Source organism: Pseudophryne corroboree, chromosome 2 (genome assembly GCF_028390025.1).
Source record: "Pseudophryne corroboree isolate aPseCor3 chromosome 2, aPseCor3.hap2, whole genome shotgun sequence".
NCBI lineage: Eukaryota > Metazoa > Chordata > Amphibia > Anura > Myobatrachidae > Pseudophryne > Pseudophryne corroboree.
This window is the reverse complement of record NC_086445.1, coordinates 321059077-321086571: the sequence shown is the minus strand read 5'-3', so window position 1 is coordinate 321086571 and position 27495 is coordinate 321059077. Positions and strand designations below refer to the sequence as shown.

The 27495-nt window shown below is 47.4% G+C and overlaps 1 protein-coding gene across 3 annotated transcripts in view; it reads right to left on the bottom strand.

Annotated features, from left to right (window-relative positions):
- SLAIN1 (SLAIN motif family member 1) overlaps nucleotides 1–27495 on the bottom strand; it is a 112272-nt gene that overhangs the window by 53374 nt on the left and 31403 nt on the right. For 2 of the 3 annotated variants that reach the window (XM_063952987.1, XM_063952989.1), the window contains exons 3-4: nucleotides 4627–4776; nucleotides 475–624 (exon numbers count right to left, since the gene is read on the bottom strand). In XM_063952987.1, the coding sequence (XP_063809057.1) occupies nucleotides 475–624; nucleotides 4627–4776 (300 nt within the window). The remainder of the gene's footprint in view (nucleotides 1–474; nucleotides 625–4626; nucleotides 4777–27495) is intronic. The other variant, XM_063952988.1, reaches the window with a different exon arrangement.

Here is a 27495-nt window from a genome sequence, read left to right as displayed (position 1 = left end):
GTCTTTAGGTCAACAGCACTTACGTCGACACTCGTTAGGTTGACCACTATTGGTCGACATGCATTAGATCGACATGGTCCCTCGGTCGACACTGAAAAAGGTCGATAACTGTTTTTCACTTTCAAAAAAAAATTTTGGAACTTTCATACTTTCCGATCCACGTGGACTACAATTGGGAATAGTAACCTGTGCCGAGCGCAGTGGTAGCGGAGCGAGGGACCTTGCCCGAAGCATGACGGTGCACCAATTGGGGTTCCCGGTCACTTTACAAAGAAAACACCACCAACATTTTTTTTACTTTTAACGCATGTCGATTTTTTCCCACGTCGGCCTAATGACTGTGTCGACCTATTTCAGGTCTCGACCTAGTCACTGTCGACCAATAGTTGTTGACCTTATGACTGTCGACCTAGTTACTGTCGACCCAACGATCCACACCCTATAACACTGTATGACAATACTGAAATCTCTTACTTTCTTCCTGTAATCGTGCCATGATCTGGACATCAGTAAGGTCTTGCAGCTTGTACCCCATAGAGATCGAGTCATCTTCTACTTCCGACGTGCTGAGTTCACTGTCTACTGAAGACTGTCGGCTTAAAGGTGAACTTTTCAAACTGTAACCTAAAAAATAATATCTGTATATATTACACTTGCTTATGAATTTACTACATGTAAAAATATAATATGTCTTACAAACACAGACTTAAAATTACAGAACTTAAAGCGGTTTTTGTTACAATTTGTATGCAGTAAGTAAACACAGTACCATTCATCTCCAATTTTGGTTATTTTATTATGTAATAGTTAATTCTCATTGATGCAAACACATATTGGTAGATTTGGGGCATTTGAGGCTTAGCTGTGTGATTTAGTTGTAAAGTAAGTATTATAAAGAAAAATAATTTACATATAATTTGTTTAAGAATATTTCCATCACATTTGTATTCCATAACTTTTGGAACGGTGTCAGAAAGAAGTGTACTTTACGGGTAAGAATTCCTCTGCCTAAAAACTATTTTCCTTTTAGTCCCCTATAAAGAGTTTCAGTGTCAGAGCTGCATCATTAGTACCTTACAGGAAGTTGTGCTTAAGTCATTGAAGGTCAATGCAAAGGCCAAAGTAACTCAAGCAAGGCTACCTATGGTACTTTATACGGAGGTAAAGCAAGTCTGCCGACACAAAGTTTTCTGCCTAGACATAAACAGTAAAGACTAATTTGACACTTAAAATTACAATTGAAAACAAATAAATAATAATAAATGTAAAAATAATAATAATAATAATAATAATAATAATAATAATAAGAGATACAGGCCCAGTTACAAATAAATATTTAATCTATAAAACAGTATGTCCATGCATACATTCTATACTCTACATTTTAATATATAGAGAAATCAGTGCTCTATAACAAAATCTCACAAACTTGCTGAAAAACCTACTACAAATCTTATACAAGGAAGTGTAAAACTTGTGTGCAATGAAATTACCGTATATACTCGAGTATAAGCCGACTTTTTCTGCACTTTTTTTTGTGCTGAAAAAGCCACCTCGGCTTATACTCGAGTCAGCGTTAGGAGGGACACGGAGAGCACAGCGCGTGGCTCTCCTGTGTCCCTCCTGCATCTCCGGCGGCAGCGGCGTGTGTGTGTTAAAGGAAGTTCATGAACCGGCACTATCTTTAACACACGCCGCTGCCGCCGGAGGGACACAGGAGAGCCGCGCTGTGCTCTCCGTGTCCCTCCTTTAGAAGACAGCGCGGGAGCGACGGAGGGTAAGTATCTAGCACTGTGGGGCACATCTGGCACTGTGGGGCACATCTGGCACTATGAGGTCTGTGTACGGGTAGAGCTGCATTTCCCACCCTAGGCTTATACTCGAGTCAATAAGTTTTCCCAGGTTTTTGTGGTAAAATTAGGTGCCTCGGCTTATATTCGGGTCGACTTATACTCGAGTATATACGGTATTTAAAATGAGGAAATATTAGAATTTACTTGCCTATCACATGCACTGACTGCTCTCACGGGAGTAAAAATACATACTGTATGTCAGGAAGACGATGTTGTCTAAAAGTTCCCCTGTGACTTAAAGTACCCACCAGTCAGCACCCAGTCAGAAGCCGATTGGTTGGTACTTGCTCTCTAAAGCTTGAAACATCTTAACGTTAATGCAGAACAGTGAGTAGCAGATGTCCTGACATCAGGAAACATAACATTAAAGAGATGCTTGTACACAAAATATCCAGAAAGGGAAAAAAATAAATCAATCTGATGACATGAATGCGCTTGGTGGGCTTATGCCGACTGTAAATATGTTACATAAATAACTAAGATCACACAGACCAGACCTGAACTCTCATATCATTTCAGGAATTTTAATAACGTGGAAACCAACAACAATTTTAGAACTTAAAACAGTTTTATATTAATTAACATACGCCACCATTACGGCATTATGTATAGGCAATTTCTATGTTGTTATATACCTACAACATCCCAATTTTTGAGACCTCCGCTGTTGGAAAGTATGTTATGTAAGGTGTGCTCTCAACATGAAGATACAAGCTTAGGGATAGCAGCTCAATATTGATACACATTTAATGAATTAATAAAAACACATGTAGTCTTATTATTTGTAACAATTTTTTTGTGTACATTTTCATATAGGAAACAAGATCCCTACTCATATTATACCTTTCTGGCCTATTACGGTGCAGTATACTAAGAATGCATCCGATTGGACCAGTTCATGGGATAAATATTTCACAAAATATAAAAGGTGATGTAGATAAATGGTTATGCATACATTATTTAGATTTAATGGGGTCGATTCAATTCGGCAACAGTTGAATATCGCCAGGAATTAGCTCCCGGCGCTATTCAATACAGCGACTAGTTACCCTCAAATTGTCGGGAATTCTCTTCTCACCCCCGGAGGGCGAGAGAAGAAAACCGACAAAAGGGCTGCCGCAAGGCTGATTCTGTCGGGAATCAGCATCGCCGCGGGTAGATAAGTTGGAGAATGCCCTTTCTCCCGACAAAACAACCTGTTAAGTCCGCGAGAACGGGCATTCTCCGACTTAACTTTGGCTAAATTGAACAGCGTCGGGAGCTAATTCCCGGCGCTATTCAACTGTCGCTGAATTAAATCGACCCCAATATTTTAGACAATCACACAACTACTTTAAATGGCTGAATAGTTGATCCTGCCAATGAACAGTAATGAAAGCATTGCTCTATAGTATATGACCCTAGCATTAGTTATTACAAACAATGCCTCTGTACCATTTAATCTTCTCTATAGTGATTTCATCTAATTTATATCAATGATGTGCTATCAATAATTCTAAAGAAAAACAACAAAACAGCAGCATGGAAATGTATCCCTGCACATACTGTATGTAGCATATTGGGGGGAGGGGGCCTGGACTGCACATACTGTATATGTAGCATATTGGGGGGGAGGGGGCCTGGACTGCACATACTGTATGTAGCATATTGGGGGGAGGGGGCCTGGACTGCACATACTGTATGTAGCATATTGGGGGAGGGGGCCTGGACTGCACATACTGTATGTAGCATATTGGGGGGAGGGGGCCTGGACTGCACATACTGTATGTAGCATATTGGGGGGCGAGGGCCTGGACTGCACATACTGTATGTAGAGCCATACGCATTTCTAGGTGCATCCACCTACAAATCAGGAGCTAGACTTCATAAACTTGTATCTGAACCTGCCCTATACTGGGTGCAAAAGCCAGGCCTCCTGACAGGTGTGTATGTGCACGTCTGCAAGTCTGCGGAAACATGCCTTTTCTGTAACCAGCCTACATACAATAGCCATTTTCCTCTTGCAGCCTGTGCCTGGAGAGGGAGGTTGGAAAAGCACATTTACAAGTTTGCCTAGTGACTACACATGTTCTGGCCAAGTACAAGCTGATTCACAATAGGTATCGTTTCACAGCAGGGAAATGATCTACTATATATAAATTACTTGCTAAACAACGAACGGGGCTGATTCAGAGATGGACGCAATGTCAATGTTTTACTCTGTGGAGCAATTTATTGCCACTGCACATGTGTAAGTGGCACTGTGCATGTGCCGCCATGGTCTTGTGAAGGCGGTCACAGTGAGGATTTATTCACAGTGAGGGATAGGCAGGGTGCATTTGTGGGAGGTAGTGGAGGAGTGACAACTCAAACGCCGGCATGTCGCAACCGTTTTAGAGCATGCAACAGATTACAACTGCGATCTCATATGCAGCTGTAATAGCTCCAGTGGCAGCCCGGACATTTGCATATTTCCGTACAGCTGCTGCAAAGGTATATGTTTACATCTGAATCTGGCCCAGAGTCTGCCCCGTAATGTCACAGATGTAGTGCCTCAAAACAGACAATACTAAATGTATCAAAGTCTTGGTTTTAAATATGAACACCATCAGCAGCTGAAAATAATGCAATAAAAAAAATAAAAAAGCAACAAAAAATTTGCACGGCAGAAAAGTATACACAAAAAGAAAAAAAAGGAAAAGAAAAAAAAAATGCAAATTAATAAAGCTAATTTGGAATAAAAACCCACAACATTTTTGGAACAAAATTATAAATAATTAAGTTGTAGGTTTACCTGTCCTTTCTGGTGTTAGTATTGCTTTAGTTGGGGTTTTAAGGATGCTGGGAGAATTAAAGCCGTTGCAATACGGAGTGAGTCTCGCAACTGGACTATATGGAAAAGACATGGAAACAGGAGTGGAAAAGAGACTCCTCCAGCGACCAGCTAAATATAAAAAAGGAACAAGAATTACCAATTAGTATCTGTTTTAAAACAATACCTAAAAGACATGGATCAGGATAAAAAATAAAATACAGGTTAGTACCATCACCTTTCACTAGCATACACATATTAGATAGGACAGTTGTGCCATGTGTTGTGCACATTTGTTCCATGAAAGACACTTGTAGAAAAGATTTAATAAAACAGAGAAGCAGGTAATTCTGCTTACATATAGGGTAAAACTTGCAGAATAATGGTTTATTCTGGTGCCAAACTAAATGATGATAATTTTCCGGGACATCCAGCACTTGTCCCACCAATTGACAGATTACTCTAGGAGAGTACAAAATAGCAAGAGGCATGAGACGCAATATTGGGCCTAATGCAGATCTGATTGCAGCAGCAAATGTGTTAGCTAATGGGCACAACCATGGGCCTAATTCAGACCTGATCGCTAGCAAGCTATTTTTGCACTGCTGCGATGAGATAGTCACCACCTACAGGGGGAGTGTATTTTAGCTGTGCAAGTGTGCGAACGCATGTGTAGCAGAGCTGTACAAACAGATTTTATGCAGTCTCCGCGCAGCCCAGGACTTACTCAGCCTCTGCGATCACATCAGCCTGTCCGGGACCGGAATTGACGTCAGGAACCCTCCCTGCAAACACATAGACATGCTTGCATTTTTCCAGACACTCCCTGAAAACGGTCAGTTGACACCCACAAACGCCTTCTTCCTGTCAATCTTCTTGCGATCGCATGTGCGAACGGATTCATCGCACAAACCCATCGCTGAGCGGCGATCCGCTTTGTACCCGTGCGACACACCTGCGCGTTGCGGTGCATGCTCAGTTTGGACCTGATCGCCCGCTGTGTGAAAACGCACAGCAGCAATCAGGTCTGAATTAGCCCCCATGTGCAGTGCAGGGGAGGCAGCTATAACATGTGCAGAGAGAGTTAGATTTGGGTGGGTTATTTTGTTTCTGTGCTTTATATTTACACTGCAATTTAGATTTCAGTTTGAACACACCCCACCCAAATCTAACTCTCTCTGAACATGTTATATCTTCCCCACACCTGCACTACACATGGTTTTGCTCATTAGCTAACAAATTTGCTGCTGCGATCAGATCTGAATTAGGCCCATAGTTGCTAAGCATCACATGCCTCATTGTGCAGTTAGTGTAAAACCTACCTACTGATGTATCCTCATACATCTAGCCTCAATATGCTATGCAGCACAAGATGCCTGGCGCGAGATCCAGTGCAACTCTGCTAGCGTTGGGTGTCTTTTTATTGGGCCAAAAATGCTTTAGTCACAAAACAATGCAAACAGGGCGCACCAGGAGACTGTGCGGAATAATTTGATACATGACACTTGGATATTGTGTGTGACGGAGTCTGTATACGGAGCAGAACAGAACCTGCACTGGAAAAAAAGCTGCGACTGCTACATGGTAGCACTTCATATATGGATTCAGAGACTCTGTAGCTTACAGATGTACAAGTGTCACATATCAAAATAATTAGCACAGTCTCCTGGTGCATCCTAGGGGATCCGGTCTCTAGGTTGAAAGTAAGGTAGATAGTAACTAGGTCGACCACTATTGGTCGACAGTAACTAGGTCGACATGGTTTCTAGGTCAACCGGGTCTCTAGGTCGACATGAGTTTTTCACTTTTTTTCAACCTTTTCATACTCTACGATCCACGTGGACTACGATTGGAAGCGATAAAAGTGAGGCACCTTGCCGGAAGCGCGAGCCATTCGAAGGGACACTGTGCACTAATTGGAGATCTCGGTCACTGTATGAAGAAAATGACACAAAAGACTCATGTCGACCTTTTCACCTGTCGACCTAGAACATGTCAACCTAGAAACCCTGTCGACCTAGTTACTGTCGACCAATAGTGGTCGACCTAGTTACTATCTACCTTCCATAACACACCCGCGTCCTAGCCGCATCACACATTTTGCAAAAATGGTACACAATGTTTGCACAGTCTCACAGGACTTGGTGCACAGAGAAGGGCTGTTTGGCTCAACTGCACCAATGATGCATGAGGAGACCGCTGTATAGTCTAGCATACTCCAAGTGTGTTTATATTTATAACCACAATTGCAGAGTACAAATGCCAAATCCAGCAAGATGTTTCAATGTTTATTACATTGTCATCAGGCACAAAACAACAAAACAAAAATGGGATAGGCATATGAGTATCCTTACAAAGAATTAAGGTTAAAAACGGGTTGAGATTACCTAAAGGATAAAAAAAAGGGGCAGACTAGATGAGCCAAATGGTTCTTATCTACCATCAAATTCTATGTTTCTATGATATATACAGCGGGGATTGAAAGTTTGGGCACCCCAGGCAAAAATTAATTTTAATGTGCAAAAAGACGCCAAGGAAAGAAGGAAAAATCTCCAAAAGGCATCAAATTACAGATTAGACATTCTTATAACATGTAAACTTGTAAACGCTTTTTGTAGCCAGCCAAGAGTCTTTCAATTCTTGTTTGAGGTATCTACGCCCATTCTTCCTTACAAAAAAGTCTTCCAGTTCTTTGAGATTCCTGGGCTGTCTGTGACGCACTGCTCTTTTAAAGGTCTATCCATAGATTTTCAATTATGTTGAGGTCAGGAGATTGTGAAGGCCATGAAGTGCCGTTTCTTGCGGCGGGCAAGCCGTGCAACCGCACGGGGCGCCCGCCACGGTACTTCCTGGGCACTTTCAAACCCCCCTCCCCTCTCCTTCCAAATTCCCAGCTCGGGGGGAGGGATTTAGCAGGAATGACGCGTTTGCATCGTGACGTCACGACGCATTCGCGTCATTCCGCGAAACCCCGCCCCCCGAGCTGGGCACTCGGGAGGAGGGAGAAGGGGGAGCCAAGACGGCCAGCGCTGCACAGACGAGGGAGAGGCGGCTGAAGAGCGGGAAGAACCGCTTCAAATGTAAGTCAGCCCCTCTCCCTCTCTCCCTCCCCCCCACCACCACCTGCCGTACTGTGTAAAATGGGGACACTTGTCTGCCGGAATGTGTAAAATAGGGACACTTGTCTGCCGGAATGTGTAAAATGGGGGCACGTGCCTGCCGGAATGTGTAAAATGGGGGCACGTGCCTGCTGGAATGTGTAAAATGGGGACACTTGCCTGCTGTAATGTGTAAAATGGGGGCACGTGCCTGCCGCAATGTGTAAAATGGGGACACTTTCCTGCCGCAATGTGTAAAATGGGGGCACGTGCCTGCCGCAATGTGTAAAATGGGGACACGTGCCTACCGTGCTGTGTAAAATGGGGACACTTGCCTACCGTGCTGTGTAAAATGGGGGCACGTGCCTGCCGCAATGTGTAAAATGGGGACACTCTCCTGCCGCAATGTGTAAAATGTGAACACTTGCCTGCCGTACTGTGTAAAATGGAGGCACGTGCCCAGAGGCGTATCTAGCACGGGGCGAGCAGGGCACGTGCCCTGGGCGCCATGGCAGCCCCAACAGAGGGGGGCGCCACCGGCACCTGCACGGCCCACTCGCCCCATGCTTCAGGGATTCCGCCGGCGCTACCCGCGGCGCTTTCCCTGTCTCCCCGGCTGCTGTGCCTGTCACAATAGACAGGCAGCGGCAGCCAGGAGCCTCCCCCTACTCCCCCCTGCAAAGTGACTGTGTACGCGATCGCGTGCGCGACCGCGGAGGTGCGCGCGTGCGCGACCTCGGGGGGGGCGTGCGGCCCCTGAACAGCAGTGAGTGCAGGTGAGCGGGAAGGGGGTGCGGGACATTTTGTGTGTGTGTGTGTGTTAAGTGTGTGTGTGTTAATTGTGTGTGTGTCGGACAGTGTGCGTGTGTGGGACAGTGCGTGTGTGTTAATTGTGTGTGTGTGTGGGACAGTGTGAGTGTGTTAATTGTGTGTGTGGGACAGTTTGAGTGTGTGTAAATTGTGTGTGTGTGTGTGTGTGTGTGTGTGTGTGTGTGTGTGTGTGTGTGGGACAGTGTGCGTGTGTGGGACAGTGTGCGTGTGTGGGACAGTGTGTGTGTGTTAATTGTGTGTGTGTGACAGTGTGAGTGTGTTAACTGTGTGTGGGACAGTGCGTGTTTGTTAATTGTGTGTGTGACAGTGTGAGTGTGTTAATTGTGTGTGTGGGACAGTTTTTAGTGCGTGTTAATTGTGTGTGTGTGGGACAGTGTGCGTGTGTGTTAATTGTGTATGTGTGGGACAGTGTGAGTGTTAATTGTGTGTGTGTGTGTGTGTGTGGGACAGTGTGAGTGTGTTAATTGTGTGTGTGGGACAGTGTGCGTGTGTGTTAATTGTGTGTGTGTGTGTGTGGGACAGTGTGCGTGTGTATTAATTGTGTGTGTGTGTGGGACAGTGTGCGTGTGTATTAATTGTGTGTGTGTGTGGGACAGTGTGCGTGTGTTAAGTGTGTGTGTGTGTGGGACAGTGTGAGTGTGTTAATTGTGTGTGTGTGGGACAGTGCGTGTTTGTTAATTGTGTGTGTGGGACAGTGTGCGTGTGTGTTATTTGTGTGTGTGGGACAGTGTGCGTGTGTGTTATTTGTGTGTGTGGGACAGTGTGCGTGCGTGTTATTTGTGTTAATTGTGTGTGGGACAGTGTGCGTGTGTTAATTGTGTGTGTGTGTGTTAATTGTCCCGGCGGTTATTGGCGTCTGTAGTGTGCGCCCCGTCCTCCTCCGCTGCCGCTGACAGGAGCGGCGGTGTGCGGCTCTCCCCCTCCTCCGCCGGCTCCGTCCTCCCGTCGTGGCCCTGCAGTGTGTGCCGGTCTCCCCAGCAGCAGGTTAGTCTCTCTCTCTCCCCCCCCCCCCCCCCCCAACTCCTCCTCCCCCCCCCTCTCTCTCTCTCTCTCTCTCTCCTCCTGTGGATTGCAGTTTGTAAGTATCATTTTAATTTTTACAGGTACCCCTATTGAATTCTACTGGACAAGTGGACGTGATCGGCGTGGGATGTAGGTAAGTAATCTGTCTCTCATTTTTACAGGTACCCCTATTGAATTCTACTGGACAAGTGGACGTGATCGGCGTGGGATGTAGGTAAGTAATCTGTCTCTCATTTTTACAGATTCCCCTACTGGATTCTACTGGACAAGTGGACGTGACCGGCGTGGGATGTAGGTAAGTAATCTGTCTCTCATTTTTACAGGTACCCCTATTGGATTCTACTGGACAAGTGGACGTGACTGGCGTGGGATGTAGGTAAGTAATCTGTCTCTCATTTTTACAGCTACCCCTATTGGATTCTACTGGACAAGTGGACGTGACCGGCGTGGGATATAGGTAAGTATGTGTGAGTGTGTCAGTGTGCTTTAATAAATTTTTACTGTGACGGTGTGCGAGTTGTGTTTTTATTTGGGTATTTTTTCTGTTGTAGAACTACAGGTACCGGCGAGCCCGTTATTTCCCTGCATGTTGGTACTTGAGCTTCTCCAAGTACCAGCAAGCGGGGGAGGCTTTCTGGGCCTTGTAGTTCCACAACAAAAAACAATATTCTTTTTTTACTTACATGACTATCAGCCTCCCATCCACAGCCCACGGATGGGGGGGGACAGCCTCGGGCTTCACCCCTGGCCCTTGGGTGCCTGGAGGGGGGGGTGACCCCTTGATTTAAGGGGTCCCCACTCCTCCAGGGAACCCCGGCCAGTGGTGACTAGTTGGGGGGGTAATGCCACGGCCGCAGGGACCTACATAAATGTGTCCCACGGCTGTGGCATTATGTCCCTGGCTAGTGGAGCCCGGTGCTGGTTTTAAAAATACGGGGGGACCCCTACATCTTTTGTCCCCCGTATTTTTGGAACCAGGACCGGACTAAGAGCCCGATGCTGGTTGTCTAAATACGGGGAACCCCTGTCCAATTTTTTCCCAGTATTTAAACAACCAGGACCGGCTCAAAGAGCCCGAGGCTGGTTATACTTTGGAGGGGGACCTCACGCAGTTTTTTTTTAAATTTTTAACCCATTCAGACTCTTCTCCATTAAGTTAATGGAAACCCTGGACAACAAAATTGCATTCATGTCCTCCTCCCACTCCCTTCCCAGTCCCAAACACTGATTATTATTTTTTTCTATAAAAATGTACAATATATCACAAGTATGATGAGCAGGCATGCAGCGGGCATTGGCGACTTTCGACTGAGTTGCAAATTAGTGGCGGAGGGCTGGGTCAGTTGATGGTGGGCGAGTTTGTAAGCCATTGGTGGTGGCAGCGGGCATCGGCTCAGAGGCAGTGGCCGGCATTGGCTCGGTGGCGGTAGGGGTCATCGGCAGGATTCGGCGGACATTATGGCTGTAGTGCCTCACCGCACGCCACTGACCTCACCGCACGCCACTGGTGTGTGGGACAGTGTGCGTGTGTGGGACAGTGTGGGACAGTGTGAGTGTGTGTTAATTGTGTGTGTGTGGAACAGTGTCAGTGTGTGTAAATTTTTGCAGTCCAGTGTGTGTGTGTGGGGGAGAGGAAAGTATGAGAATGTGTGTGTGTAGTCTGAGTGGGTGTGTGTAGGATTTGGGGGTGGCCAGTCTGTGTGTGTGTAATCAGTGTGTGTGGGATGTACTAATGGCCATTTACCGAAGAGAGATATGTATTAAACCACGGGCACTGAGATGCCCTTCTCACTCACCATCCAGCTGGGTGGGCGAGCCGGACGGGTGGAAAGCCAGCAGCAGGGGCAGCATGCCGGATATCAGCAGCCGAGGGTGGGGGCTGTAATGCACATGCGGAGCCCAAAGCCGGAGATCAGCAGCATGCTGACTGGCAATAAGCAGCTTCTGCTTCCGCGTTCAACATGCTGCTGATCTCCGGCTTTGGGCTACGCAGGGTTCGGGAGATGGGTGTCCTCTGCCGGTGTACTGCAGCTCCGGGGGTGCGGGCTCCGGAGGCTTTCAGCACTGTTGAATATCCAGCTGCCTCAAGTATGTACAGCCCGCACCCTCTGCTGCTGATATCCGGCATGCTGCTGCTGGCTGTCCCCCCGCCCGGCTCGGCCACACAGCTGTATGGTGAGAAGGGCATCTCAGTTCCTGAGGTTTAACACATATGCCTCAGAAAATGGCCTCTGCGGTAAACGATACTAATGCTTACCGTGACAGTAACAGCGGGGAGGAAGGCGCACATCGGGATCCTGCAGCATGAAACAAGAACCCCTTCGGAGCGCAGCAGACCACACTGAAAAGGGTGCATACCCGGTGCGGTGCTCTGCATCCCGGGTGGTGCCGAAGATGTGGAGTGTCGGAGGTGGCAGAAGCGCCGCAGCTTGGGGTGAGAAACCGCTGCAGCCCTTCCGCTGCTAAACTCTGCAATTAGTCTATTAAGGGGGTGGGCTCCCCTCATCATAGTGCCCCACAGGCCATGTTAATTCTGGGGGTAGGATCCCCTAACTCTATAATGGGAATTTTGGCTCATATCATGTGCTGTAACATGAATTTTGGCTAATACCGTGTGCTATAATGTGAATTTCGGCTCATACCGTGTGCTGTAATGTGAATTTCGGCTCATACCATGTGGGGAAATGTGAATTTTGGCTCATACCATGTGGAGTAATGTGAATTTTAGCTCATACCGTGTGCTATAATGTGAATTTCGGCTCATACCGTGTGCTATAATGTGCATTTTGGTCATACCATGTGGGGTAATGTGAATTTCGGCTCATACTGTGTGCTATAATGTGAATTTCGGCTCATGCCGTGTGGGGCAATGTGAATTTCGGCTCATACTGTGTGCTATAATGTGAATTTCGGCTCATGCCGTGTGGGGCAATGTGAATTTCGGCTCATACTGTGTGCTATAATGTGAATTTCGGCTTATACCGTGTGCTATAATGTGAAAGGGGCACCAGTACTAGATAGTATAAGGGGTCCTACTACACTGAAGGACACGCCCCTTTTGAGTGACCGCGCCCCTTTTCCGGAGCGCGCGCGCCTTCGGCGCGCGCATAATTGCTATCTGCACTCTTTCATTCCACCTTCAAAAATTCAACTTCGACCACTGCACCTACATACACCTACATACACACCCTGACATCTTTATATGCAGTGACACCAGTGGCGTCTGCACATACTTTCCTTTTGTTTTGTTTTTTTATTATCATTTTATTAACTTATTATTTTTATTAAGAAAAAATTATTATTATTTTTTTTTTTTGGGGAGAGGGGGGGGGGGGGCGCCATTATTGATCTTGCCCTGGGCTCCAAAAACCCTAGTTACGCCTCTGCACGTGCCTGCCGCAATGTGTAAAATGGGGACACTTTCCTGCCGCAATGTGTAAAATGTGAACACTTGCCTTCCGTACTGTGTAAAATGGGGACACTTGCCTACCGTGCTGTGTAAAATGGGGTCGCGTGCCTGCCGTGCTGTGTAAAATGAGGACTTTTTTTTTTTTATCGTGTGGTGGCCGTGATGAGGAGATCCGGTGAGGCCACACCCATCTTAACAAAGCCATGCCCATTTTAACGAGGTCACGCCCCCTTGCTGGGAGCGCGCACGCCTATGGCGCGCGCATACTTTTCCTCTTTATATCTATGGGGGGGGCGCATTTTTTCTTATGTGAATGGGGGGGGCGCATTTTTAAATCTCGCACTGGGAGCCAAATTGGCTAGAAACGGCCCTGAGGCCATGGCAAAACCTTCCGTTTACGCCTCTTGATGTAATCCACCGTGGATTTTGAGGTGTGTTTAGGATCATTATCCATTTGTAGAAGCCAGCCTCTCTTTAACTTCAGCTTTTTCACAGATGGCATCAAGTTAGCGTCCAAAATTTGCAGGAATCTTATTGAATCCATTTTTCCTTCTACTCGTGAAATGTTCCCCTGTGCCACTGGCTGCAATACAACCCCAAAGCATGATTGATCCACCTCCATGCTTAACAGTTGGACAGAGGTTCTTTTCATTAAATTCTGTGCCCTTCCTTCTCCAAACGTACCTTTGCTCATTCCGGCCAAAAAGTTCTATTTTAACCTCATCGGTCCACAGAACTTTATTCCAAAATGCATCAGGCTTGTCTATATGTTCATTTGCAAACTTCAAATGCTGATTTTTGTGGTGAGGACGTAGAAGAGGTTTTCTTCTGATGACTCTTCCATGAAGACCATATTTGTACAAGTATCTCTTTATAGTGGAATAGTGTACCACAACTCCAGTGTCTGCCAGATCTTCCTGGAGGGATCGTGCAGTCAAACGTGGATTTTGACTTGCTTTTCTCACAATCCTGCGAGCTGTTCTGTCTGATATTTTTCTTGGTCTTCCAGATCTTGCTTTAACTTCCACTGTTCCTGATGACTGCCATTTCTTAATTACATTCCGAACAGAGGATATGGGAATCTGATAACGCTTTGCTATCTTCTTATAGCCTTCTCCTGCTTTGTGAGCATCAACTATTCTCAGTTTTAGTGTTCTACACAACTGCTTAGAGGAACCCATGGTGCCGATTGTTGGAGCAAGGTCAGATGAGTCTGGGATTTTAAAACCTTTGAGATTGACATCACCTGGTCTTTCCAGACGATGATTGAGAACAATCAATGACACTGCCAGGTCTCAGCTGTCCAAAGGGGGCAGTACAAGGTATTAACGCTGCAGGGTGCCCAAACTTTTGCAGACGCCATTTTTTGTTTTCTGTTCTTTTGATAGTGTAAAATGATGGAAATAAAATCGAACTTTTTTTGACATGTTATAAGAATGTCTAATCTGTAATTCGATGCCTTTTGGAGATTTTTCCATCTTTCCTTGGAGTCTTTTTGCACATTAAAATGAATTTTTGCCTGGGGTGCCCAAACTTTCGATCCCCACTGTATACCACACATACATATACTGTACAGTCAAACCTGGTTAAGTGGGATCTCAAGGGATGGCACGTTAACGGTGTGTAGATATATCTGCAGATCAATGGATTTGCAGATATATCTACAGACAGATCGGGCAGTGTGTTGTGCATACAAACTTTCTGACCTGCCGTCTCGAACTGGGCAGGCATTTACATGCGCCCACCCAGTTGAACCGTCAATCACCACTGGCTGGTGCAGCACGTGTACGGGCAGTCAGCTGACCGTCCGTACACAAAGCCCAATACACAAATATATCTGTAGATATATTGGACGTCGTGTGTGCTGCAGGGCCAACGGGATATGTCTGTGAATGATGGTGTTCACAGACATATTGCTGTTACACACTGACCGATGGACCAGCGATATATATCGGCCTTTAGTCTCACTTAAAGAGGTATGTCACTGATCCAGTTTCTCACTTATCCAGGTTCAAGAAGTGTTTGTCTCACTTACAGAGGTTATCATTTATGCAGGTTCAAACAGGATACCCCTGCAAGTCCAGGTACAGGGTACTTTAGCAGGGTATCACACAGGGACTTGTCAAAACCTGTACTAATCCCAGTTACAGAGGTTCTAAGGCTGTCATCTCATTTATAGAGGTTAATAAACGTCGCTAAACTCACTTAAAGAGGCCATAACAGCAATCGTCTCTGTAATTATTATTCCCAATAATCGAGAAAAATGAGTCTCCATTTAAGAGGTTTGACAGTCTCGCTAACTGAGGTTTTTTGGTGCAAAAAATGCAGGGACCTCACAACACACACATATACAGTACATAAACATATACTGTGTGGGGTCCTATGGACAGAGTTTGGTAACCTGTGAAATATGGGAACCACTCCAGTTGCCATTGAGTCCAGCTACTGGGGAGGCATTTGGTGTGGTTCTGCAAAAAAGATTATACCAAGGTATAGTTGGGCGCTTGAGACGTGAGATGCTTTATTTAGCTGCTGACTCAAAATGGGGGAAGTCATCCCAAAATTGACACAAAAAACAGCAATAAACGATACAATATCAAAATGAACAGCAATAAATGATACAATATCAAAATGAACAATGTCAAAAAGCAAGTTGAAATTCTCTAAGCAAATTTAAATAAGAATTTACTTACCGATAATTCTATTTCTCGTAGTCCGTAGTGGATGCTGGGGACTCCGTCAGGACCATGGGGAATAGCGGCTCCGCAGGAGACAGGGCACAAAAATAAAGCTTTAGGATCAGGTGGTGTGTACTGGCTCCTCCCCCTATGACCCTCCTCCAAGCCTCAGTTAGGATACTGTGCCCGGACGAGCGTACACAATAAGGAAGGATATTGAACCCCGGGTAAGACTCATACCAGCCACACCAATCACACCGTATAACTTGTGATCTGAACCCAGTTAACAGTATGACAAACGTAGGAGCCTCTGAACAGACGGCTCACAACAAATAACAACCCGATTTTTTTGTAACAATAACTATGTACAAGTATTGCAGACAATCCGCACTTGGGATGGGCGCCCAGCATCCACTACGGACTACGAGAAATAGAATTATCGGTAAGTAAATTCTTATTTTCTCTAACGTCCTAAGTGGATGCTGGGGACTCCGTCAGGACCATGGGGATTATACCAAAGCTCCCAAACGGGCGGGAGAGTGCGGATGACTCTGCAGCACCGAATGAGAGAACTCAAGGTCCTCCTCAGCCAGGGTATCAAATTTGTAGAATTTTGCAAACGTATTTGCCCCTGACCAAGTAGCAGCTCGGCAGAGTTGTAATGCCGAGACTCCCCGGGCAGCCGCCCAGGATGAGCCCACTTTCCTTGTGGAATGGGCCTTGACAGATTTAGGTTGTGGCAAGCCTGCCACAGAATGTGCAAGTTGAATTGTGCTACAAATCCAACGAGCAATCGTCTGCTTAGAAGCAGGAGCACCCATCTTGTTGGGTGCATACAATATAAGCAGTGAGTCAGACTTTCTGACTCCCGCCGTTCTTGAAATATATATTTTCAATGCCCGGACCACGTCCAACAACTTGGAATCCTCCAACTCGTTAGTAGCCGCAGGCACCACAATAGGCTGGTTCAGGTGAAACGCTGACACCACCTTAGGCAGAAAATGAGGACGCGTCCGCAGTTCTGCCCTGTCCGTATGGAAAATCAGATATGGGCTCTTATATGATAAAGCCGCCAATTCTGATACTCTCCTGGCTGAAGCCAGGGCCAGTAGCATGGTTACTTTCCATGTGAGATACTTCAGCTCCACCGATTTGAGCGGCTCAAACCAATGGGATTTGAGAAAATCCAAAACTACATTAAGATCCCACGGTGCCACTGGGGGCACAACCGGGGGCTGTATATGTAGTACTCCTTTTACAAAAGTCTGGACTTCAGGAACTGAAGCCAATTCTTTCTGGAAGAAAATCGACAGGGCCGAAATTTGAACCTTAATGGACCCCAATTTGAGGCCCATAGACAATCCTGTTTGCAGGAAATGTAGGAATCGACCCAGTTGAAATTCCTCCGTGGGGGCCTTCCTGGCCTCACACCACGCAACATATTTTCTCCAAATGCGGTGATAATGTTGTGCAGTCACCTCCTTCCTGGCTTTTACCAGTGTAGGAATGACCTCTTCCGGAATGCCTTTTTCCTTTAGAATTCGGCGTTCAACCGCCATGCCGTCAAACGCAGCCGCGGTAAGTCTTGGAATAGACACGGTCCCTGCTGAAGCAGGTCCCGTCTTAGAGGTAGAGGCCACGGATCCTCCGTGAGCATCTCTTGAAGTTCCGGGTACCAAGTTCTTCTTGGCCAATCCGGAGCCACTAGTATCGTTCTTACTCCCTTCTGCCGTATAATTCTCAGTACTTTTGGTATGAGAGGCAGAGGAGGGAACACATACACTGACTGGAACACCCACGGTGTTACCAGAGCGTCCACAGCTATTGCCTGAGGATCTCTTGACCTGGCGCAATACCTGTCCAGTTTTTTGTTGAGGCGGGACGCCATCATATCCACAATTGGTTTTTCCCAATGGTTCACAATCATGTGGAAGACTTCTGGATGAAGTCCCCACTCTCCCGGGTGTAGATCGTGTCTGCTGAGGAAGTCTGCTTCCCAGTTGTCCACTCCCGGAATGAATACTGCTGACAGTGCTATCACATGATCTTCCGCCCAGCGAAGAATCCTTGCAGCTTCTGCCATTGCTGTCCTGCTTCTTGTGCCGCCCTGTCTGTTTACGTGGGCGACTGCCGTGATGTTGTCCGACTGGATCAACACCGGCTGACCCTGAAGCAGGGGTTTTGCCAGACTTAGAGCATTGTAAATCGCTCTTAGCTCCAGTATATTTATGTGAAGAGACATCTCCAGGCTTGACCATACTCCCTGGAAGTTTCTTCCTTGTGTGACCGCTCCCCAGCCTCTCAGACTGGCATCCGTGGTCACCAGGACCCAGTCCTGTATGCCGAATCTGCGGCCCTCTAACAGATGAGCACTCTGGAACCACCACAGAAGAGACACCCTTGTCCGTGGCGATAAGGTTATCCGCTGATGCATCTGCAGATGCGATCCGGACCATTTGTCCAGCAGATCCCACTGAAAAGTTCGTGCGTGGAATCTGCCGAATGGAATCGCTTCGTAAGAAGCCACCATCTTTCCCAGGACTCTTGTGCATTGATGTACAGACACTGTCCCTGGTTTTAGGAGGTTCCTGACAAGTTCGGATAACTCCCTGGCTTTCTCCTCCGGAAGAAACACCTTTTTCTGAACCGTGTCCAGAATCATTCCCAGGAACAGCAGACGTGTTGTCGGGGTCAACTGAGATTTTGGAAAATTCAGAATCCACCCGTGTTGTTGCAGCACTACTTGGGTTAGTGCTACTCCGTCCTCCAGCTGTTCTCTGGACCTTGCCCTTATCAGGAGATCGTCCAAGAAAGGGATAATTAATACGCCTCTTCTTCGCAGAAGAATCATCATTTCGGCCATTACCTTGGTAAAGACCCGAGGTGCCGTGGACAATCCAAACGGCAGCGTCTGAAACTGATAATGACAGTTTTGCACCACGAACCTGAGGTACCCTTGATGTGAAGGGCAAATTGGGACATGCAGGTAAGCATCCTTTATGTCCAGGGACACCATAAAGTCCCCTTCTTCCAGATTCGCTATCACTGCTCTGAGTGACTCCATCTTGAACTTGAATTTTTGTATGTACAGGTTCAAAGATTTCAGATTTAGAATAGGTCTTACCGAGCCGTCCGGCTTCGGTACCACAAATAGCGTGGAGTAATACCCCTTTCCCTGTTGTAGGAGGGGTACCTTGACTATCACCTGCTGAGCAAACAGCTTGTGAATGGCTTCCAATACCGTCTCCCTGTCTGAGGGAGACGTTGGCAAAGCAGACTTTAGGAACCGGCGAGGGGGAGACTTCTCGAATTCCAACCTGTAACCCTGAGATACTACCTGCAGAATCCAGGGGTCCACCTGTGAGCAAGCCCACTGTGCGCTGAAATTCTTGAGTCGACCCCCCACCGTTCCTGAGTCCGCTTGTAAGGCCCCAGCGTCATGCTGAGGGCTTTGCAGAACCCTGGGAGGGCTTCTGTTCCTGGGCAGGGGCTGCTTGCTGCGCTCTCTTACCCCTTCCTCTGCCCCTAGGCAGATATGACTGTCCTTTTGTCCGCTTGTTCTTATAGGACCGAAAGGACTGCGGCTGAAAAGACGGTGTCTTTTTCTGTTGGGAGGGGGTCTGAGGTAAAAAGGTGGATTTTCCGGCAGTTGCCGTGGCCACCAGATCCGATAGACCGACGCCAAATAATTCCTCCCCTTTATACGGCAATACTTCCATATGTCGTTTGGAATCCGCATCACCTGACCACTGTCGCGTCCATAAACTCCTTCTGGCAGATATGGACATCGCATTTACTCTCGATGCCAGAGTGCAAATATCTCTCTGCGCATCTCGCATATAAAGGAAAGCATCCTTTAATTGCTCTATAGTCAATAAAATACTGTCCCTATCCAGGGTATCAATATTTTCAGTCAGGGAATCCAACCAGACGACCCCAGCACTGCACATCCAGGCTGAGGCGATGGCCGGTCGCAGTATAACACCAGTATGTGTGTATATACTTTTTAGGGTAGTTTCCAGTCTCCTATCTGCTGGATCCTTGAGGGCGGCCGTATCCGGAGACGGTAACGCCACTTGTTTTGATAAGCGTGAGCGCCTTATCCACCCTAGGGGGTGTTTCCCAGCGCGCCCTAACCTCTGGCGGGAAAGGGTATAATGCTAATAACTTTTTTGAAATTAGCATTTTTCTATCTGGGTTAAACCACGCTTCATCACATACATCATTTAATTCCTCTGATTCAGGAAAAACTACAGGTAGTTTTTTCACCCCCCACATAATACCCCTTTTTGTGGTACTTGCAGCATCAGAGATATGCAAAGCCTCCTTCATTGCCGTGATCATATAACGTGTGGCCCTACTTGAAAATACGTTTGTTTCATCACCGTCGACACTAGATTCAGTGTCTGTGTCTGGGTCTGTGTCGACCGACTGAGGTAAAGGGCGCTTTACAGCCCCTGACGGTGTCTGAGACGCCGGCCGTCTCATGTCGTCAACTGATTTTTGTAATGTGCTGACATTATCACGTAATTCCATAAACAAAGCCATCCATTCCGGTGTCGACTCCCTGGGGGGTGACATCACCATTATCGGCAATTGCTCTGCCTCCACGCCAACATCGTCCTCATACATGTCGACACACACGTACCGACACACAGCAGACACACAGGGAATGCTCTTATCGAAGACAGGACCCCACTAGCCCTTTGGGGAGACAGAGGGAGAGTTTGCCAGCACACACCCAAGCGCTATAATATATATGGGAACAACCTTATATAAGTGTTGTTCCTTATAGCAGCTTAAATATATCCAGTATATCGCCAAAAAATGCCCCCCCTCTCTGTTTTACCCTGTTTCTGTAGTGCAGTGCAGGGGAGAGTCCTGGGAGCCTTCCTCACAGCGGAGCTGAGCAGGAAAATGGCGCTGTGTGCTGAGGAGAATAAGCCCCGCCCCCTATTTCGGCGGGCTTTCCTCCCGTGGATTTAGATAAGTGGCATGGGTTAAATACATACATATAGCCTTAATGGCTATATGTGATGTATTCTTTTGCCTTAAGGTAATAAAATATTGCTGCCCAGGGCGCCCCCAGCAGCGCCCTGCACCCTCCGTGACCGCTTGGTGTGAAGTGTGTGACAACAATGGCGCACAGCTGCAGTGCTGTGCGCTACCTTCATGAAGACTGAAAAGCCTTCTGCCGCCTGTTTCCGGACCTTCAATCTTCAGCATCTGTAAGGGGGGTCGGCGGCGCGGCTCCGGGACGAACCCCAGGGCGAGACCTGTGTTCCGACTCCCTCTGGAGCTAATGGTGTCCAGTAGCCTAAGAATCCAATCCATCCTGCACGCAGGTGAGTTGAAATTCTCTCCCCTAAGTCCCTCGATGCAGTGAGCCTGTTGCCAGCAGGACTCACTGAAAATAAAAAACCTAAAAAACTTTTTCTAAGCAGCTCTTTAAGAGAGCCACCTAGATTGCACCCTGCTCGGACGGGCACAAAAACCTAACTGAGGCTTGGAGGAGGGTCATAGGGGGAGGAGCCAGTACACACCACCTGATCCTAAAGCTTTATTTTTGTGCCCTGTCTCCTGCGGAGCCGCTATTCCCCATGGTCCTGACGGAGTCCCCAGCATCCACTTAGGACGTTAGAGAAATAAAGAATTATGTAAAAAAGACATACATTTCACATGTAAATAAAAAAGTATGAATTCATACACTGGGTTATAATAAGAATTTACTTACCGATAATTCTATTTCTCGTAGTCCGTAGTGGATGCTGGGAACTCCGTAAGGACCATGGGGAATAGCGGCTCCGCAGGAGACTGGGCACAAAAGTAAAAGCTTTAGGACTACCTGGTGTGCACTGGCTCCTTCCCCTATGACCCTCCTCCAAGCCTCAGTTAGGATACTGTGCCCGGACGAGCGTACACAATAAGGAAGGATTTTGAATCCCGGGTAAGACTCATACCAGCCACACCAATCACACCGTACAACCTGTGATCTGAACCCAGTTAACAGCATGATAACAGAGGAGCCTCTGAAAAGATGGCTCACAGCAATAATAACCCGATTTTTTGTAACAATAACTATGTACAAGTATTGCAGACAATCCGCACTTGGGATGGGCGCCCAGCATCCACTACGGACTACGAGAAATAGAATTATCGGTAAGTAAATTCTTATTATCTCTGACGTCCTAGTGGATGCAGGGAACTCCGTAAGGACCATGGGGATTATACCAAAGCTCCCAAACGGGCGGGAGAGTGCGGATGACTCTACAGCACCAAATGAGAGAACTCCAGGTCCTCCTCAGCCAGGGTATCAAATTTGTAGAATTTAGCAAACGTGTTTGCCCCTGACCAAGTAGCTGCTCGGCAAAGTTGTAAAGCCGAGACCCCTCGGGCAGCCGCCCAAGATGAGCCCACCTTCCTTGTGGAATGGGCTTTTACAGATTTTGGCTGTGGCAGGCCTGCCACAGAATGTGCAAGCTGAATTGTACTACAAATCCAACTAGCAATAGTCTGCTTAGAAGCAGGAGCACCCAGCTTGTTGGGTGCATACAGGATAACAGCGAGTCAGATTTTCTGACTCCAGCCGTCCTGGAACATATATTTTCAGGGCCCTGACTACGTCCAGCAACTTGGAGTCCTCCAAGTCCCTAGTAACCGCAGGTACCACAATAGGCTGGTTCAAGTGAAACGCTGAAACCACCTTAGGGAGAAATTGAGGACGAGTCCTCAATTCCGCCCTGTCTGAATGGAAGATCAGATAAGGGCTTGTACAGGATAAAGCCCGCCAATTCTGACACGCGCCTGGCCGAGGCCAGGGCCAACAACATGACCACTTTCCATGTGAGATATTTTAACTCCACAGATTCAAGTGGTTCAAACCAATGTGACTTTTGGAACCCCAAAACTACATTGAGATCCCAAGGTGCCACTGGAGGCACAAAAGGAGGCTGTATATGCAGTACCCTTTTTACAAACGTCTGAACTTCAGGAACTGAAGCTAGTTCTTTCTGGAAGAAAATTGACAGGGCCGAAATTTGAACCTTAATGGACCCCAATTTTAGGCCCATAGACACTCCTGTTTACAGGAAATGCAGGAATCGACCTAGTTGAAAATTCCTCCATCGGGGCCTTATTGGCCTCGCACCCCGCAACATATTTTCGCCAAATGCGGTGATAATGCTTTGCGGTTACATCCTTCCTGGCTTGATCAGGATAGGGATGACTTCATCCGGAATGCCTTTTTCCTTCAGGATCCGGCGTTCAACCGCCCTGCCGTCAAACGCAGCCGCGGTAAGTCTTGGAATAGACAGGGTCCTTGCTGGAGCAGGTCCCTTCTTAGAGGTAGAGGCCACGGGTCCTCCGTGAGCATCTCTTGAAGTTCCGGGTACCAAGTCCTTCTTGGCCAATCCGGAGCCACGAGTATAGTTCTTACTCCCCTCCGTCTTATAATTCTCAGTACTTTTGGTATGAGAGGAAGAGGAGGGAACACATACACTGACTGGTACACCCATGGTGTTACCAGAGCGTCCACAGCTATTGCCTGAGGGTCCCTTGACCTGGCGCAATACCTGTCCAATTTTTTGTTTAGGCGGGACGCCATCATGTCCACCTTTGGTTTTTCCCATTGGTTTACAATCATGTGGAAGACTTCTGGGTGAAGTCCCCACTCTCCCGGGTGGCGGTCGTGCCTGCTGAGGAAGTCTGCTTCCCAGTTGTCCACTCCCGGAATGAACACTGCTGACAGTGCTATCACATGATTTTCCGCCCAGCGAAAAATCCTTGCAGCTTCTGCCATTGCCCTCCTGCTTCTTGTGCCGCCCTGTCTGTTTACGTGGGCGACTGCCGTGATGTTGTCCGACTGGATCAGCACCGGCTGACCTTGAAGCAGAGGTCTTGCTTGGCTTAGGGCATTGTAAATGGCCCTTAGCTCCAAAATATTTATGTGAAGTGATGTCTCCAGGCTTGACCACAAGCCCTAGAAATTTCTTCCCTGTGTGACTGCTCTCCAGCCTCGCAGGCTGGCATCCGTGGTCACCAGGACCCAGTCCTGAGTGCCGAATCTGCGGCCCTCTAGAAGATGAGCACTCTGCAACCACCACAGGAGAGACACCCTTGTCTTTGGTGACAGGGTCATCCGCTGATGCATCTGAAGATGCGATCCGGACCATTTGTCCAGCAGGTCCCACTGGAAAGTTCTTGCGTGGAATCTGCCGAATGGAATTGCTTCGTAGGAAGCCACCATTTTTCCCAGGACCCTTGTGCACTGATGCACTGACACTTGGCCTGGTTTTAGGAGGTTTCTGACTAGTTCGGATAACTCCCTGGCTTTCTCCTCTGGGAGAAAACACCTTTTTCTGGACTGTGTCCAGGATCATCTATAGGAATAGAAGGCGTGTCGTCAGGATCAGCTGCGATTTTGGAATATTGAGAATCCAACCGTGCTACCGCAGCACTATCTGAGATAGTGCTACCCCGACTTCCAACTGTTCCCTGGATCTTGCCCTTATCAGGAGATCGTCCAAGTAAGGGATAACTAAAACTCCCTTCTTTCGAAGGAGTATCATCATTCCGGCCATTACCTTGGTAAAGACCCGTGGTGCCGTGGACAATCCAAACGGCAGCGTCTGAAACTGATAGTGACAGTTCTGTACCACAAACCTGAGGTACCATTGGAGAAGGGTAAATTGGGACATGTAGGTAAGCATCTTTGATGTCCAGAGAGACCATATAGTCCCCTTCTTCCAGGTTTGCAATCACTGCTCTGAGTGACTCCATCTTGAATTTGAACCTTTGTATGTAAGTGTTCAAGGATTTTAGATTTAAAATTGGTCTCACCGAGCCGTCCGGCTTCGGTACCACCAATAGTGTGGAATAGTACCCCTTTCCCTGTTGCAGGAGGGGTACCTTGATTATCACCTGCTGGGAATACAGCCTGTGAATGGCTTGCAATACTGTCTCCCTATCTGAGGGAGACGTCGGTAAAGCAGACTTTATGAAACGGCGAGGGGAAGACGTCTCGAATTTCTTGAGACGGGCCCCCACCGTGCCTGAGACCGCTTGTAAAGCCCCAGCGTCATGCTGAGGACTTTGCGGAGGCGGGAGAGGGCTTTTGTGGGAATTGGCTGTTTGCTGCAGCCTTTTTCCTCTCCCTCTGCCACGGGGCAGAAATGAGGCGCCTTTTGCCCCTTTATGGGGCCGAAAGGACTGCGCCTGATAATACGGCGTCTTCTTAGGTTGAGAAGCTACCTGGGGTAAAAATGTGGATTTTCCAGCCGTTGCCGTGGCCACCAGGTCTGTTAGACCTACCCCAATAACTCTTCCCTTTTATAAGGCGATACTTCCATATGCCTTTTGGGATCAGCATCACCTGACCACTGTCTTGTCCATAACCTTCTTCTGGCAGAAATGGACAGCGCACTTACTCTTGATGCCAGTCGGCAAATATCCCTCTGTGCATCACGCATATATAGAAATGCATCTTTTAAATGCTCTATAGTTAGTAATATACTGTCCCTATCTAGGGTATCAATATTGTCAGTCAGGGAATCCGACCAAGCCACCCCAGCACTGCACATCCAGGCTGAGGCGATTGCTGGTCGCAGTATCACACCCGTGTGAGTGTATATACATTTTAGGATATTTTACTGCTTTCTGTCAGTAGGTTCCTTAAGGGCGGCCGTATCCGGGGACGGTAGTGCCACCTGTTTAGACAAGCGTGTGAGCGCTTTATTCACCCTAAAGGGTGTTTCCCAACGTGCCCTATCCTCTGGCGGGAAGGGGTATGATGCCAATAACTTTTTTATCGGGGGAAACCCACGCATCATCACACACTTCATTTAATTCCTCAGATGCAGGAAAAACTACAGGCAGTTTTTTTCTCACCCAACATAATACCCTTTTTAGTGGTACTGGTATTATCAGAAATGTGTAAAAACATTTTCCATAGCCTCAATCATGTAACTTGTGGCCCTACTGGAAGTCACATTCGTCTCTTAATCGTCGACACTGGAGTCAGTATCCGTGTCGGCGTCTGTATCTGCCATCTGCGGTAACGGGCGTTTTAGAGCCCCAGATGGCTTTTGAGACACCTGGACAGGCCCAGACTGAGTCGCCGGCCGTCTCATGTCATCAATCTTTTGTAAAGAGCTGACACTGTCACATATTCCTTCCATAAGCTCATCCACTCAGGTGTCGACTCCCTAGGGGGTGACATCTCTGTTACAGGCAATTGCTCCGCCTCCACCTCATTTTCCTCCTCATACATGTCAACACAACGTACCGACACACAGCACACACACAGGGAATGCTCTGATAGAGGACAGGACCCCACTAGCCCTTTGGGGAGACAGAGGGAGAGTATGCCAGCACACACCAGAGCGCTATATATATATATATATACAGGGATAACCTTATATAAGTGTTTTTCCCCTTATAGCTGCTGTATTGTTATACTGCGCCTAATTAGTGCCCCCCTCTCTTTTTTAAACCCTTTCTGTAGTGTAGTAACTGCAGGGGAGAGCCAGGGAGCTTCCCTCCAACGGAGCTGTGAGAGAAAATGGCGCCAGTGTGCTGAGGAGATAGGCTCCGCCCTCTTCTCGGCGGCCTTTTCTCCCATTTTTCTGTGGAATCTGGCAGGGGTTAAAATACACCCATATAGCCCTGGGGGTTATATGTGGTGTATTTATGCCAGCCAAGGTGTTTTACATTGCTGCTCAGGGCGCCCCCCCCTAGCGCCCTGCACCCTCAGTGACCGGAGTGTGAAGTGTGCCTGAGTAACAATGGCGCACAGCTGCAGTGCTGTGCGCTACCTTGTTGAAGACTGATGTCTTCTGCCGCCGATTTTTCCGGACCTTTTCTTGCTTCTGGCTCTGTAAAGGGGCCGGCGGCGCGGCTCCGGGACCGAGCTCCGAGGCTGGGCCTGTGTTCGGTCCCTCTGGAGCTAATGGTGTCCAGTAGCCTAAGAAGCCCAATCCACTCTGCACGCAGGTGAGTTCGCTTCTTCTCCCCTTAGTCCCTCGATGCAGTGAGCCTGTTGCCAGCAGGTCTCACTGAAAATAAAAAACCTAAAACTAAACTTTTCACTAAGAAGCTCAGGAGAGCCCCTAGTGTGCACCCTTCTCGGCCGGGCACAAAAATCTAACAGAGGCTTGGAGGAGGGTCATAGGGGGAGGAGCCAGTGCACACCAGGTAGTCCTAAAGCTTTTACTTTTGTGCCCAGTCTCCTGCGGAGCCGCTATTCCCCATGGTCCTTACGGAGTTTCCAGCATCCACTAGGACGTCAGAGAAAATTAGATTACCCTTCAAAAACATCTGGAACAGGAAGATGGTTGTACTGGAGTAGTCCGTTCCTATTATAACCCCTGTATCAAGCACTGATCCAAACAGCAGTGTCCCCATTTGCAAAGGATAGTCCAGTAGGAGATAATAGTAATTCACCGTTAGAGGAAAGTTGGCTCCAACAGTCCTTTTAGGATGAGCTCCTCATGCATCACAGTGTAGATGATACTCCATTTAGGCATGTGATAAGGTCCTCTCAAGATGGGGTAAAGTTTTGTTGCTGCAGGGGATGGTCCCGTTCTCTTCTCTAGTGTTCCTGACTTGTTAATGACAGCAGCTGACGCGTTTCGCTGCATTCAGCTTGCAGCTTTTTCAAAGGTGTAGATTGCTTGTGCAAATGGGGTTTATATACCCTATTCAATATGGTGTCTAATTGGCACCTTGTGACATGATTAAACTAATCAGTAAAAAGAGGATTTTAATTACCTACCGGTAAATCCTTTTCTCGCAGTCCGTAGAGGATGCTGGGATC